General features: G+C 40.7%; 1 protein-coding gene across 4 annotated transcripts in view; it reads left to right on the forward strand.

Annotated features, from left to right (window-relative positions):
• Positions 1 to 15,881, forward strand: part of CELF2 (CUGBP Elav-like family member 2) — a 375,542-nt gene that overhangs the window by 284,217 nt on the left and 75,444 nt on the right. For all 4 annotated transcript variants that reach the window (XM_069034697.1, XM_069034704.1, XM_069034714.1 and 1 more), the window contains one exon: positions 14,946 to 14,994. In XM_069034697.1, the coding sequence (XP_068890798.1) occupies positions 14,946 to 14,994 (49 nt within the window). The remainder of the gene's footprint in view (positions 1 to 14,945; positions 14,995 to 15,881) is intronic.

The following is a 15,881-nucleotide window of genomic DNA, read 5'->3' on the forward strand; positions in this document are numbered from 1 at the left end:
GACTGAGGAGCCTGGGCCTCATGGCATGTTTATAACAGAGAGGTTGTTTGTTCAGCATCCTCCTGCCATTATGTCCCACCCTGTGAGCTGTGCTGCTTCCTTCAAACACCTCTGCTCTGTGGCTCATTGCTGTTGAAGAGATGTAATGCTGGCTCATTGTGTGTTTGCACTCCTGTGGTGGTGCAGGAAGCTGAGGTAGCCCCAGCCAGCTCTCCCCCATCTCAGCTGGGTAATGAACCACACTGGGCAGGTGCACCGTGCTGCTGAATGGGACAGTGTACATGGTAAGAGAGGAAAAGTTCTGTCTTCTCTGTGGTACTCAAAAACCCCCTAATACTACAAAAACCAGGTGAAAGTGGGTGCTCTGATTGAGTCTCCTGCTCTAATAACACACTTTGGACAATCATATTCTGCCTAATTAAAAACACTCTTTGCAGACCTAGAGAGATAATTGATTTTTTGCTAATTTTCTGGAAGAAATTATCATCTTCATTAACTTAGTTGGAAGAGCCACTTCTTTGTCTGCTCTTCCCCTGTGGTGTGCAGAGAAATCCTTCCTCCTCTTGCCAGCAGGGTCACTGGGGCTGGTAGAAATACTTGGGGATTCATTTGGGTGCAAGCACCAATCTGGGGTAGAGACATATTAATGTGATTGTCTTGGTAGACATCCAAAACCGTTAGAGATGCTCAAATGGGCTGTGAATTCCCACCCTGGAAAGTCATGGAAGACACATAGTTGCAGAGCTTATATTTTAGGCTGTCAGTGTGTGGAGCAAGTGATCAGCACCCTGTAAAGCAGAGGGCAAATACAATTATTGATAAGACACAGAGGAATAGGTTTAAACTGAAAGAAAGTAGGTTTAGATTAGACATTAAGAAGAAATTCTTTACTGTGAGGGTGGCGAGGCACTGGCACAGGTTACCCAGAGAAGTTGTAGATGCCCCATCCCTGAAAGTGTTCGAAGCCAGGTTGAACAAAGCTTGGAACAACCTGGGATAGTGGAAAGTGCCCATGGCAGGGCACTTTGAAACTCGATGGTCCTTAAGGTCGTCTCCAACCCAAACCTTTGTATGATTCTACAATTAAAGTGTCAAATACCTTTTAATAGGTAACAGAGGGGGAAAAGCTAATATTTGTCTCACTTTTGGAATGGCCCATCTTTTCTCCTTTAGCTTAGCTGACATCAGTAGTGGCTTTGTTACCAGACAGTAGCCTGACTATCTGCAGGAGCAGAGGGAAACAGTCATTGAAAAAGATCCCACCATAACTCCACTTATTAGCAAAAGCCTGTATCTACTGCCTTGTGCCAGGGAAGTTAAAAAAGCAAAAACTGCAAAAGAAAAAAAAATCTCATTGAGCTAAACAGAGTCTTAAGCAGTGGTAAACAAAATGTAGCTTCCTTTGTGGTTGATTTTTATCCAGCTGCAGCCAAATATCAAAGCGATATCAAAGGAAAGCTACCCGTTAATTAATTCAGACTGACTTCACAAAGCAAGCTGGAGCTTTTGCTGATATCTGATTCTGACAACTTCCTAATCTTCACAAGTTGTCATTAAGAGTGGCATTAAAGCAGTCTGCAGTCAATCCCAGCTCTTGCCCCATTGTAACTCAGACGGGGCGGGGGGGTGGGTATGCAAGCAGGGCTTAGAGTAAGGAACTTTGCTTCTTTGCAAATGGAATTTGCAATGTATCAGGGAATCTCATTAATACACTGCCTCAATCATTCACCTTAGGAATGCTCACCCATTCCCACTTGCAACTGTTACAAGTTGCAGTGAGTGGAAATTTTCTCTTCTGAAGGAGAAAAACAGGGAGAAAGCAGAGAAAGAAACTAAAAAAGAAGCTCATGTCTGAAAGGAATAACTAGAAGTCTGTAATGGTCTCTAAGAAAGTATGAATAGAGGCTTATCACTGATTTCAAGATAGAGAACATAGGATTGTGGGTTGAAGAAAGTAAGATTGTGGAAAATAAGATGCTAATCAGAGGATAAGATTAGTTTTAAACTAAGAACTTTGAGCAACCTGGTGTAGTGGAAGGTCACCCTGCCCGTGGCAGGGGGGTTGGAATGAGAAGAGCTTTAAGGTCCCTTCCAACCCACACCATTCTATGATCCTATGAACTGAAAATCTGGTACCTCCACAAGTGAAGTGCACAAGAATACAACACTCAATGTTCCTTACCGCTGCCAGAATCTCTCAGAGGGATTGCAGCCTTGTGCAGAGATGTGAGGGATGTGATACCTTTATATTTCCATTCAGCTGTGAATGGCTCAAATGATTGAAGGGAGTTTGTTTTCTAGACCATCACTTGAGCAAGTATCCACCAGACAGCAACTAATATTACTTTGTGGCAAATTCCTGACAATACCTTAGAGGAAAATGTGTTGTGTTATTATACAGGATATTCATTTCAAATATTGCAGAGAATACAGAGGAGGATAAGTGCTGTTGTGGGAGCACCTCACTCAGCATCCACAGCAGCATCCATGAAGATGGTGCATTTATTTCCTCCAGGGCCAAGTATTGCCCAAATGCCAGTGACAAATGGGAATTATTTTTGGTTGTACACAGAACCAAGAGTTTACCATCATAAGAGGTGAAGTAAAGATTAGATCAAGTATCGAGAAAAAATATCCAGTATCAGTTCAATTAGAATAATCTTCTAAAAGAAACAAAGTTAAATCCCAGTCCTTGCGGGTGTTTGGGGTAGGAAAGTATTAGAAAATATGGGATAGGCAGCAATCCTGTGTTGGCATCAAGTCATTCAAGACAAGCTGCTGGATTTTTTCATCTCTGATTTCTCCGATTGCTAAGAAGTGAAAGAAATTGCTATGCTGGGTAAATATAGAATCCTCCTATTTGTACAAAAGTATATGATTAACCAAAAAGAAAGATCTTGCTAAGTAAGAGCTACAGTCTGTCTAAATGCTGTGCTTATACACTTGTGTCTGGAGGGCTCTGGGGGTTGCTCAGGCAGGCGTGTCTCTTGCCTCTTGTGACCCTGTTCATTTTGCAAAGAATGACATGGATTTATCCCACTTTAAAAGTGGCCTGAAAGCTGACAGCCCTCGTTGTCTGCTACTTGTCTTACTCCCTGTTGACACAAAAGCCAAAAATAGAGGGTGTGATATGGGGAAAATTTCTTTTCTCCACCCATTCCTCCTCCCCTGTGCTTTCCTTGCCCTCTGCTAGCTTCACTGACACTGCAACAACCCTCAGGCTGCATTAGCTTCTCTCAGAAAAAGCAGCATATGCCAAGAAACCAGGAGTTCAAGACTTCCCAGTAGCTCTAAATGCTACCTGTGGAGCAGGTAGGATGAATGATGTAAGAGCTTTTAGCTCAGTTGATTTTATCAGAGGACCTTCCTGATAGTTCTCCGTGGCCTCCAGCTGTTCCACCTGAAGCCATCTCTGCAAAGAGATTTCTTTGACCTTTAGGCAAGTTGCACATAAAGATGTTACTCACGGGGCACAGCACAGAGAAAATTTCTAATTGAGTACAGTAGCAGTAAAGAATAAGTAAGAGAAGACAACTTTTCACATACTGACGTTTATAGTCACTAAATGAAGCATGTTGTTGCTTTTTTTCAAGAGAATCAAGGGCCCCAGTCTCTGGACCCAAGCATTAAGATTCATGCTTTGGGTCAGATGCTGGTTTGGAGCTTTGCAGATGGGTGGAGGCAGGTTGATTTTGGCCTTACTCTTCCTAGCACTGTCCCTTTTACTAATGAAATCTTAATCACAGCTCGATCCAAACACCACAGCCAGCTGGAACTGACTCATTCTTCAAAAATATATGTTTCTGCTAATGTTGTCCATTTATTTTTTGTTTGTTTAACTTTCCAAACACCTATTGGCAGAAATATTCAAATGCATTGGAATTCCTAAAGATTAGCATTATAAATATATACTGCATGTTTAGTTTGAATGCAAACCACTTTCCTTATCCCAGAGAAAGCACTGGCAGAGTACATTAGCTACAGAGATGCTAAAAAATTAAAGAGAATGAGTTCATACGACGGGTGGTTAAAAATAACATGGTTGTTCAACGTGACTCTTACTGGTGTTTGTAACTGTATGTATACACAACTAGACATTCATATTTTCACGTGGACAGTGTGTGTTTGTGTGTTCTTGCGGCTGGAGACTCGTGGCAGTATCCTTCTGTTTTCAAAGATGGATTAAATATTGAGCTATCTTTTTCATTCTCTCTCCACAGCCAGATTATTTCGCCATTGCAAATTATTGGCATAACACTGAGAGCTTTTATTTGGATGCTGATATTGGATAGTCGTGGAAAATTCCTGTAACTCCAGCTCATGGAGAGCTTAAATAGAATTTATGAGCCATATCCTCATTTGGCGTAAAATATTATGGCTCTGCTGGTACAACAATAAAACTGTACTACTTAGGCCAGCTGATCTCAGTCAGGAGAGTAGGATTTTTGATGTCTTCATTTAAAACCTGTTTTCTACCTGAATGCTTTGGCTATTCCCTGCAATATTTAGAGGCATGCCTGTTGACAAGTAGTTTGGGGCTCACGTCTGACCTTTGAAGAAATCTGGATTTGGTCTGTGTTTGGTAACAGGGAGGAATTTAATTGCCTGTCTGCCTTCTGGAGAGGAGGGAATTGTGAATCGAGACATGTATTCCAGACCCAGAACTTCTCTGTACCTTTGCTAAGTGAAAAGTGAAAACGGCAGTGGCCCCACATCATCAGTGCCAACTTTTTCTATATATTGTACCCTTTTTCTCTAATTTAAAAGGTAGAATTTCAATAGATTTTATAATTTTGATGCTTTGGGGGCTTCTTTTAGACTTGCCTCAATCACACTTTTTAGGTATAAGAGGTTCTTGCTGGTACATTGTAATGCAAATAGAGCTTTCCAACAGAACTTTAAAAAAGCTTTACATTAAAAAAAATCCCATAGCCTAGAATTTGAGTTTTGTACCAAATAATACTCTAGTTTCTGTTAGACGAGGAGCCCAAGAGCGTTGTTGGATCAAGGTGACCTTCCATGCTGCAGAAAGAGTCAGGCAGAAGATCCACTTAGCAAATGAACAGAAAAGTCTGTGATGTAAAACTAGGGGAGTGGCTGAGGCTGGTTTCTCTTACTGAATGAAAGCAAAAAATTAAGAAGATAAGTGTAGATGAGATAACACTGTGAAAGAAACAGAGGATCCCCTGACTATGGTTTCTTGTCTTTCTGAAATGTTGCTGTTGCTAGTCATTCCTTTTAAAGGGTTATCTCCTGAATTCCAGCTTGGCAAAGGTAGAGGATATTGATGAGCATAATCACATGGTATTTTCCCAGAGCATAGTTCACAGAGGAGAACAAGCAAGCACAGAACAGCATAAGTCTTAAAATAAAACTCCTGCAAAACAAGCATTTGATATCCTGGGTGCTTTGGCCTCCTTCAGAACCGAGTTTATGTTTTGCATTACAAAAGCCATTGCATGTTTTTAAAAATCTTTCATTTAAACTAAATGTCTTCACAATCATTGGTAGCCTGAAAGAAAATTTCTTTTATTTTTGGTTGGGACTGTGTTTATGGGAAAGAAGGACAATAGGGTAGAGGATTTCTTCGTTTTCTTAACAAAGTTCTAAAAATTATCCTAGAAGTTGATGTGGAATCAGAGGGATTTATGTAGAAAGGGAGGGGTTTCCTGTGGATCAGGCTTGAACACTGGCACCCTAAAATGGTGACCACAGACTGAGTTACTTGAATATTTTCATTGGGCAGCAAGAAAGATCTTTTTTTAAAATGGGGACTTCATCTTGAGCCTTCACAGATTCTGAGAAGGGCAAAATTCCCTGAATACGCCCTCAGGAGTCAGTGCTCCCTAAGCAGGGAATCTGGCTTTTTCTGGGAGGAATGTGAAATCTGCCTTTGCAAATCACTCAAGCAAGAACAAGCCTCTGCTTTGCTGCCTTCCCCTTTTGAGATGGTTGAGGGACCTCTCTTTTATTCCCATGTGAAGACTTTACATAGAAGATGACTTAATAGGTAGCATGTTTTGGCTTTACTCTGGCTCTGTTTTCCAAATACTAATATGGGAGAGGGGGGATGTTCTTAGATTTGAAGGGAAAGTACTCCCTTTAAAGGCTTGACTGTTGACTTCTGGAAACTAACACCCAACTGGGGAGATGGAAGAAAGTACATCTTCAGAACACTTGAGTCATGTCCAGTGGGACACTGACTGGAAGGCTTGTGTCATGCTGGGAGTTGAGTCCTGGCATTTTAGGTCATGCTGGGCAAATCCACCCAATGCAGCACAAGGCTACATTAGTTATTAGCTGACATCCCAAAGCCACAACAGCTTGGCTGGCATTTGGTTCCTCCAGCAGTCCTGGATCACTGCTTCAGGTTCTTACATTACCTCTCAAGTAGGGTACCTAGGGAGTAGTATTGTAAAAAAAACCCTGCTTGTGTAGAGTACACCTGCTAATTTATGTCTTACCTATACCTGATGATAAAATTACAAGATTTTGGCTTGATAACCTTGGCTTCAGTTGTGGAATAACTCCAGATGCATCCCATGGAGCCTCTATGCCTTTATCCCATCGCCCTTTCTGCTGAAAGGGATAGCAGCAGTGAGTACCTTGCAGTGGTGTTAGGACAGGAATCAATTAGAGCGTGAGGAGCTCGGGCTCTGATGCAGTGCGGACAGCTTGGCTCCCTCCCTTCGGCTCGTCATTCCGGGCCGTGCAGCGCTTCCCTGCGTGGCACTGGACAAGGCGCCGCCTCACTGCGCTTCACTTTCTGCTCACAAACCTGGACAGCGATTTTTGCCCCTCACAATTACCTTGAATGGGGGTTAAAACCCAGTCAATTAATGTCACCGAGACTTCTTTTATCTCTCCGCCCCACCCCATTGACATGCAAACTTCAATTGGCAAAATGTCAACAGAAGTTATTGCTGCTGCCGATGAGATGGATAACTCTTGCTGTTAAAATAATATCTGATGTTTTGCTCAGATGTCTAATGGGTTTGCTTTTTAAGCATGGATGATGCAAAATATCCCCAAGGCATTATTCCCAACAATTTACAGAACCCCACTTAATGTCTATTTTTAGGATTGAATAGGTTCTGTAAAGGCTCATTTGTTTGAAGAAAAGATAGTTAAAAACTTTGCTTTCCATGTGATTTTGAAGAGACAATTTTTGGCCACACCTCCCCTTCTTTATCTCCACTCTGTTTGGCTCGCCTGTGTCCTGGAGTTGTTGCCATTAGTGTGGGAGGTAAGAAATTAAGGAATTAAATAAATGGAGGAGAACTGCTAAAAGAGCAACAGTAGTTATTTGTACACTAGGAAGTGAAGTTGTCAATTCTAAGATATCCAGCTTTTTAATTTCTTTATCAGGGTACAACTTTTAAAAGAGACTGAGTGCTACAGCCTAATTAGCAAGTGTACAGGACAAACAGCAGCATGTGGGGGTGACTGTGGAAGGGATCGCTAGATTAATTATTATTACTATTATTATTACTATTATTGTTTTTATTTTTTCTTTTATTATTTTAAAGCACAGCATTGTTTGTAGTCTCCGTAACTAATGTTTAATTTAACTTGAATTTAAACCACAGAGTGTAGTGGATTGCAAATGACTGAGTTGGAAAGCTTCCAAAAGCCATTGAATTTCAGTGGGTTTAGTGTTCTCCGGTAAAACAATGTGTTTTAAGCAAGCTGTATGCTTGTTTCTGTGTTCTAAATAGAAAATAATGATGTTATGCATTACCGCATGAACTATATTTGGCACCCACCAGCAATACTCATTTTCTCTTGCTTCTCTCTCTTCCTTCTTCCCTCCCTCCCTCTCCCTCTCTCTCTCACTCCAAAAAAAAGCATGTATATATGTCTGACAGTAATCTAGGAGGCCAAGCAACAGATCACATTCTTCTATTACTAAAATTGTATGAATGCCTAACACAGCTTAAATCCCTTAAATTGAGATTTATGAAAGGATGACAGCAAACAATCTTCTAGCTGTGCCATTGCTCAGGCAGTTACACCAACTGCTTTACATTTATTTGTGAGAGTCTAAGTGATGAATGCACATTTGTCCTCCTTTTACCCATGAAAAAACGAAGGTGAATGACTTCAACCAATGCTGGAAATCCAAAACTCTGCCTGTGCTGATGAAGCAACAGGAGCATGGTGTGGGTTGGCACTTTCCTGCCTGTGTGTGTGGGCATATTTGGGGGAAGAACATGGGCTAGACACCGTTCCCACTGGGCAGTATGGACATGGACATCCTGTTTCAGGTGGAAGGAGAAGTATAGCTGTGTAAATGCAACCTGTGCCACGCCACTTCTTTTGAGAGCCAGAGAGCTGTCCTTTGCCTCTTTTATTCACTAGTATTTATTTGGCTTTGGAGATTATCCCCAGTTCCCAGAGAAGTTCCCAAAGCACTAGCCAGATATTGACTGCGTAATTCAAGTTAGTTTGACCCTAGAGAAGTCATTCTAAACAGTTCTTTTCAATAGGAAAATATACCTCTTTCACTTCTGGGAAACTTGTATTACTTGTGAGTCACAGGGGTTTAAAAAGCAAAACCAGTTGGCAATGAAATGATGTGAGAAATGAGTGTTCAAGAGCTCTTCTGATAGATCCTATGGAAAAATGGGGTGCTAAAAGCTGAAATGAGGGGCTGGGGGGGTGTGTGTAGAGGTATCTGCACATAGTAGTCCAGAAAAACAGTGGTCTCTGAAGACACTGAAAATCATTTAATTCTCTGGTTCTTGTGAAGTATTTTCTCTTCTTCCCCCAATCTTCTGGTAGGTCAATACATTCCCTCCTGACTTCCAGATTCAGTAAAGGTTCTCAGGGATCTGGTTGGTGTTGTTTTTTCCTTGGATTGCTGGTCGAATTAAACTTCACTCACTAATTGGATGAGGAGCTTGGAGAAAGCATTGAATTAATTTCCAGACCAGAGTTAGGCAAAGGGCATAATTTTTTCCCACTGTTTTTCATGCTGGTACCTCTTTAGGTGCTTTTCTTCTGAGCTCTTTGCCTGTCTCTGCTGCTCCTTAATATTTCCTTCGTCTTTGGTTTTCCTGTTGATTCCAAAAAGTCTCTGAATTTATAATCCTTCCCCCAAAAAGAATATTAGGGTTTAATTAAAGTCTAATGTCTCTTCTTCTCTCTCCCACATTCTCTCTTGACATTTTACAATTCTGAGATGTAGAAAATATGAAAGAAATCCCCTTTGGCTTCAGCAATGATTAATGCTAGCAAGAAGCAAGTCCCAAAGTGCTAGAAATGACAAGATACATGCAAGCTGTCATAATTTAATCCTATTGCTTTTTGTTTGGTTTGGATGTTACCCAAGTAACCCATGTTCTTCAAATTTACCCTTAGCTTGGGGGAAGGTTTAGCTCCATTTTGTATGGTGTTTCTCTGCAATGTGGTCTATGAGGGTGACAGGTAAGGGACGAACTGAGCTGGGTCATGGCTAGAAACTTATTGCCAGGACAGGTTTCAGGGAAGGGAGGAAGGGGACAGGTCTAAAAAAGGGCTAAGAGCTCTAGAAATCTGCTGATTGCTTTAAAGGATTATAGAAAGATGATGACAGGAATGGTAAGGAGTGAGGAGCCATGGATAACATTCTCCACACACAATCCCTCAACTCTGATGGTGAAAAGTCACATTCTGCTTAACTTTAGAGGACTGTCAGGAGGTGGTCTTTGACTGCCATACTGAGCTTGGTGAAGGTGGGGGCAGGTTTGTGTGCATTCACAGTCCTTTCTTGTGGAGTGGTTTTCCTTCCTCAGGGCACGAGGACTGACAGGAGCAAGGCATGTGCATCCACAGTGGCAGGAATGGAGAATAAAAGCTGCTAATAGATGTAGTAATCATGTATGAAGGTACTTTTGCAATGGACCATGAAAAAAAAGATTTTTCACAGTCTAGGTGGCAAGAGTTTCAGAGGTGCTGAGGGTATCCAAATGTCACAGACTCAACACAGCTGCAGCAAAATGAGCCCATAGTCTCCTTCATCTTCACTGAAAGGGATCTCCTGCTTTTAATCACCAAAGTCCTATGTAAGACTAACGCACTCAGGTTTAACAGAATACCTCTTACTAAAGTAGCCAATACAGACCATTTAGAGTGCCAACTGCCTCCTCCTACAAACCTTGCTTCCCTCACAGAAATTGCTGCTCACAGGAAGTCTTTAGTCTACCCAGAATATCTGAATGCCCATTTCTCTTCTGAAAATTGGTGGAAAGCAGGTGCCCAAAAGCCTTTCCAGAAAATATATTGAAAACTCGGAAATGTGATTTAAGCAGTTGCTGTTGATGCAGTGGTATCTTGGAGTGTGCCAATCCCATGCTCATCCATGCCTGGAGACCATTCTTCCCCATTCACCCCTGGCACCTCAGGCTTAAGATTACACCTGATTTGAAGCATCCCCCGACTAAACAAAACAAACCATGAGCTGATCGCCTCGTGCAATGTGCAACCACACAATAGTAATCACAGCTAATGACTCTGCTAAATGCTAGACTGCACACACCTCCTTGTTTGGTGTTTGTTTTGTATACAGAAGGTAACATCGACTGAATAACGAGGATGCCAAGTTACAGATGGGGTTGTGGAATCGTATTTGACAGCCGATTAGAGTAATCTGACAGAAATGATGACTTAATCACCACGACAGACTCCAAATTCCCAGATAGAATTCCACCCAGGTTAATCTAATTTCCTTGCAATATTTTTGCCAGAAATAGACTCTTAGTCGGCTTGTTTTCTCCCATGCAGATGTCACATGGCTTTGACAAGAATGTAAATAGGTACTGTTATTATTGTTGAAAAGATGACTTTGAGGCTCTAAAGCTGGAGAGGTTTCATGCCTTTGAGATGCATTGGGTTGCTTTGCTGTGGTTTTTTTCTCTAATGAAGTTATGTTTACATACAGCAAGATGTACTCAAGAAAAGGGGGGAAAAAGATGTAACTATTCAATTGTAATTCTAGGCCATGGTGTGGTCCTGCTGCTGCCCTGGACATAGCCAGCAGCCAGAATCTCATTAATTTCAGGGGGATTTTCAGGGTTGCATGTTTGACAACTGTTTCTTTGCCTTTTTGGTTCCCATGGACTGCCTCAGCACCCCTGCTTGGGATGCACCCAAGGAGAGGCAGTGACGTGCTTGGCCCCGAGCTTTGGGTGGCCTCTGTGACAGTGCAGGCAGCAGTGAAGCCCCCCCCCCCTTTGCTGCCAGCACTGCCACAAGGCACTGGAAACCCTGGGCAACAGGCATTTGCCTGCTCTCAGTTGTAAAACAGTGGCATGGTGTGTTTTGAGACCAATGGACAGAGAGCGCCTGTAGGAAAGGCAGGTTGTGCCCTGCTTGCTGCACAAGTGTGTTCAGTAGAACTCTCTGTAATATTGATGAGGAGAGGTTGTTCCTTACAGCCCGGACTCCAGCCTGGGTTTGATATCCCCATGCACCGTGCTTGCCAGGGGAAGCTGCCCACGCTTAGACACAACTTGCCTGAGAGCTGTGTTGTTCTCTTTTATGGTGTGTTCTGAGCACAGGATGATGTTCAAGTCTATAAATTACTTGCTGAGGTTATTTTTCTTATTCTAGCCTCTTTATTAATTGTAAGTGTGCATTCATAAATACTGTATTTTCATAAGCAAAGATTCCTCCAAGAAAAGAAGAAAATTTTTCTTGTTGTTCTGCGTGACAACATGACATACTGAGAAATCACTTACCTTGAGATCCATAAGTGATGTATAGCTACAATAACAGCTTTCTGATAAGACAGGAAATCCTTCATTTCGGTAGATGACATGATTCTAGTGAGTGGCATCTAATTTGAAACAGTTTTATATCATCTATAATCTTTTGGAGGGCCTGGGAAAGCACAGCTATTTTATTATTTTATAGCCTGCAGTTATACAGGGAAAATACAAAATGCACAGATTATTTTCTCTTTTGCTCATTGTAGAGTGAAAGGATAGTACCTATTTAGCTTTTGTCTCTGCCCCTTTAATTTTCTTATTCACTGCACACTTCTTTTCTTTTCTTTTCTTTTCTTTTCTTTTCTTTTCTTTTCTTTTCTTTTCTTTTCTTTTCTTTTCTTTTCTTTTCTTTTCTCTCTTCTCTTCTCTTCTCTTCTCTTCTCTTCTCTTCTCTTCTCTTCTCTTCTCTTCTCCTACTTTTAAATATTTTATGGGTAGAGAGCTTATAATATGTATTGTCACGGCAGCTGTCTCTAGAGGTCAGCAATGAGTTTAATAATGAGATGCGAACCAGTGACTCTGTAAAACCCATTTCAGGTTATAAATGGCATGTTTTATTGAATCTAGTGTTAAAGGTTGTTAACGTATCAATTGGTGATGGTCAGGGTTAAACAAGCTTCAACATGAGCCCTCTCATGTTAGGAAACTGTCACTAAGGTATTTTTCCACTTTCCTCTTTGCTGAAGCCAGGTTTGTGTATCACATCCATTTTTCTGGGGGTGTTCTGCAGTTTAAACTCTCCAGGTCAGAGCTGGATCTTTTATTAGTTTTGCACCGATATAATTTTAAGCACAATGGCATCACTCCCAAATTCAGCTTGATGGTGTGAAGAGAATTTGGACCATGAGTTTTTAGCAGGAACTTTTGAAATCAAGTCAAAACCCAGTGGAAGCATCATGTGAAATTCTTGCCTCTTGCTTCGTGAGTGTACCAGATTACTGAGTTAATGAACTTGGGGTAATTATGTGTAACAGAAGAGGATGATTTTGGATATGCAGTGAATGTGCTTGTCAGGTAACTGATCTTTGTGTTGTGACCATGGGCTGCAAAACTAACTTCTTCACATGAATTTGGTCTAAAGTTGGCTTCTCTGGTTCAGGCAGTTTGAAAAGGGAGAGGTTTTTAAAATTGAATAGCCTTTATTCAAAATATCTCCTCTTAGGGGCATAAAAATGCAGCTGTAAAGAGCAATAGATCCTCTGCTTACAAAAGGCCTGAATTTGGGTTGGGTTTTTCTCATATATTCTGCATATTCCTGAATTTTCAATACTTGCCTTTCTTTCCTCTATTTTCTTACCAATCCACTGCTCCTCAGAGACACCAGTAACCTGCAATGGCCTTGTGGAACAAGTTACACCTTTTTTCTTCTTTCTGTTTGTGCTTGCTGAGTGGAAATGCTGCCTCACATTCCCATGAATTTTAAGTCTCCTGCAGTGCCCAGTGTATTGTTGATGTCAGGAAAAATCTTAAGCACTAAAGAAGACAGAGAACAATAGAAGTTCCCTTTTTTCTTTAAAACTGATCGAATAAAAGTCGTGGCAGACAAGTGCTGGGCTATTAAAGTCCATTTAGGAAATGAATGATTCAAAGAGAACAGAATTATTAAAACTGAAGCAAATTTATGCATCCCAGCAACCACATCTACCTTGTGGCTATGTCTTTCCCGAGGACACAGGGAGTTGTGCAAGCAACACAGGGAATACATTGATTTTTAAGGCCAGGGAGCGTTCTGGACTTCGAGTAAATATAACAGAAACATTCACAGCAATATTTTATATTTTATATTTTCTAAAGAATCCAGCAACTTTTTCCCTGGTGGTTAAGTTACTTCACCAAAAGTAATGCAGATGTGGGTTTCTGTGCAGCTTTGAAAGCACATTTGCTATGAGGGCATGGATGTTCTCTCCTGCTCAGCTGTTTTTGTTTCCCGGAATTTGTCATACCAGTCTTTTATTAAAAAAATGGAATTGCCTCTAACATTTTCAGGCAATACTCAGCTGCACTGTGTTGAAAAATGATACAAAAGTAGAAAGAGCATACATTTTTTCACCTGTTCACCTGAATTGGTAAGGAATTGCTGAGGAGAGAAAAGGCGGTGGCTCTGCTGCTGCTGGGAGGTTTGTGCAGTCAAATCCCAGCAACTATGCAGAGCCCATGAAAGAAAATAAAAATGGGGGGATTCTTGCAAGCTTAAACGTCTCCCACATTTAATCTCAATGTGAGGTCAGTTCTGGAGGCTTTTGAGAAGCTGTAATAAAATTTCCCTGAACACACCACAGTGGCCACAGGGCTGGCTATCACCAATGTCCTGTGGAAAACTCACACACTCTGATCATGAGGGAGCCCAACTGTTGTGGTGTTATTACTCCTGAGAGAACAAAAAGACCACTTGTAGAAATTTTATTGGAGCTATCAACAAGTTCAGTGTTGAATTATTTAGTAGAGAATGCTGAGGACACACCAGACGGAGTGTGCCAAGGTGGAATGTCCAGCAGGGGAAGCTGCACACAGGGGTTGGTTTCCTTTGCAGTAAGAGGGACATGAATGGAGGAAGAGGTTGAAAAGGAAAGAGGATTTGGAGTTTTTATGGAAGCCGGAATTGTTACATGTTGTGGTGGAAGCTTTATGAATGAATGTATAATGTCTTCTAAAACAAAAAGATCAGATACTAAATAATTATAGGAAGCTATTTTAGGAATCAAGGTCTCTTCTTCTTTAGTCCTGGAAGAATCAGCACAGTTTTTTAATTACAAGCAAAGTTCATTTGTCAAACTCAACTCCTCTGAGTATGTTTGAAATGCTTGCTAGTTCTTAAATTACTTGAAAATTCCATCTTGGTTTTGGCAGTGGTTGAGCTCAAGGAAAAAAAGTTGGTAAAACAGAAACCAAGCATGCCATAAACTAATGAGGGCTGTAACTTTAGAGGTCTTCTGAAACTAGATACAGCAAATTAAAGATTTATATGAGTCCTATGGGCCCAATGATCTTTTTTTTTTAATCTTCCTCATTATAAAATACTCCTTTACCATTTTATTTTTTCTTATAAGCATATAATACAGTGTTATTTTGAATTTATATAATTTCAACATGTTTAATATTAAATTGTGTCTCTTTTTAGCCCTTCATTAAAAACATGACTCTTGATTTTTTTATAACTATCCAACCTGCCTTACTCTCTTTCATTTTTGTTTTTAGATGCATCATCCTATTCAGATGAAACCCGCAGATAGTGAAAAGTCAAATGGTATGTGTTTAATTTATTTTTACTTAATTGTGTCTCTCTCTAAACTAAAGTAAGCACAACATTGTGAGAGTTATTACTTTACTTCTTTTGTGGTGAAAATGATAGGCAGTTTCCCTACACCTGACATGTTGGGAAGGTGTTGAGCTGCTCTGAACTCCCTGTTATCTTCTGCTTTAAAGAAGGAAGGAAATGTCCTCAAAAAAGGTCTTCCTTGTACCTGCTGTACATCATGACTCACCTCACTGCATCCATTCTTCCCTTGAGTTCTCCTAACAGTGAGCTAATGTGGGAGCACCTGAGATCGATAAGATGGAGATAAAATGTCAATGCTGAAAATTAAAAATAAGCAAAAAGTCATACCTGTGTTAACAAACTATGTAAGCACATGATCAGCCTTAAACATTTGCCAAAACTACATTTTTTATAGAATGATGCCATTCTGAATCTGAGCCAAATTTAGGTTTTAATCATATGCTTCATTATGAGCTGGGAAACCCACTTTGGAGCTCTCTGTATACTTATTCCTCAAAACGATTGAAAAATGAATGCTATAAAGACAGTAATATCCACTTGGAATACTAGGGTACTGCCTAAGTGGATGTATATGACATGCAAAATAGATGGCAGGCTAAGTCTATTAAACATGCCAGGTTTATATATTCAGGGAAATAAGATAATCGAATGGTAGCGCAACTTGGAGGCGTGTGATTCTTTAAAAATATATACGTGTATATTTTGTCCCTTGATTTGTTCCTGTAATTTTCTAAAATATATGTTAAAGATATCATCTGCCTTCTTAGATTGCAAGAGCTTCATTTTCCCATAAGGCCCACATAATCAGAGCTGGTTCCTCCAACAGGCATCTTTGCACCTCATTAATTAGTAAT

Source organism: Aphelocoma coerulescens, chromosome 1A, assembly GCF_041296385.1.
Source record: "Aphelocoma coerulescens isolate FSJ_1873_10779 chromosome 1A, UR_Acoe_1.0, whole genome shotgun sequence".
Taxonomy (NCBI): Eukaryota; Metazoa; Chordata; class Aves; order Passeriformes; family Corvidae; genus Aphelocoma; species Aphelocoma coerulescens.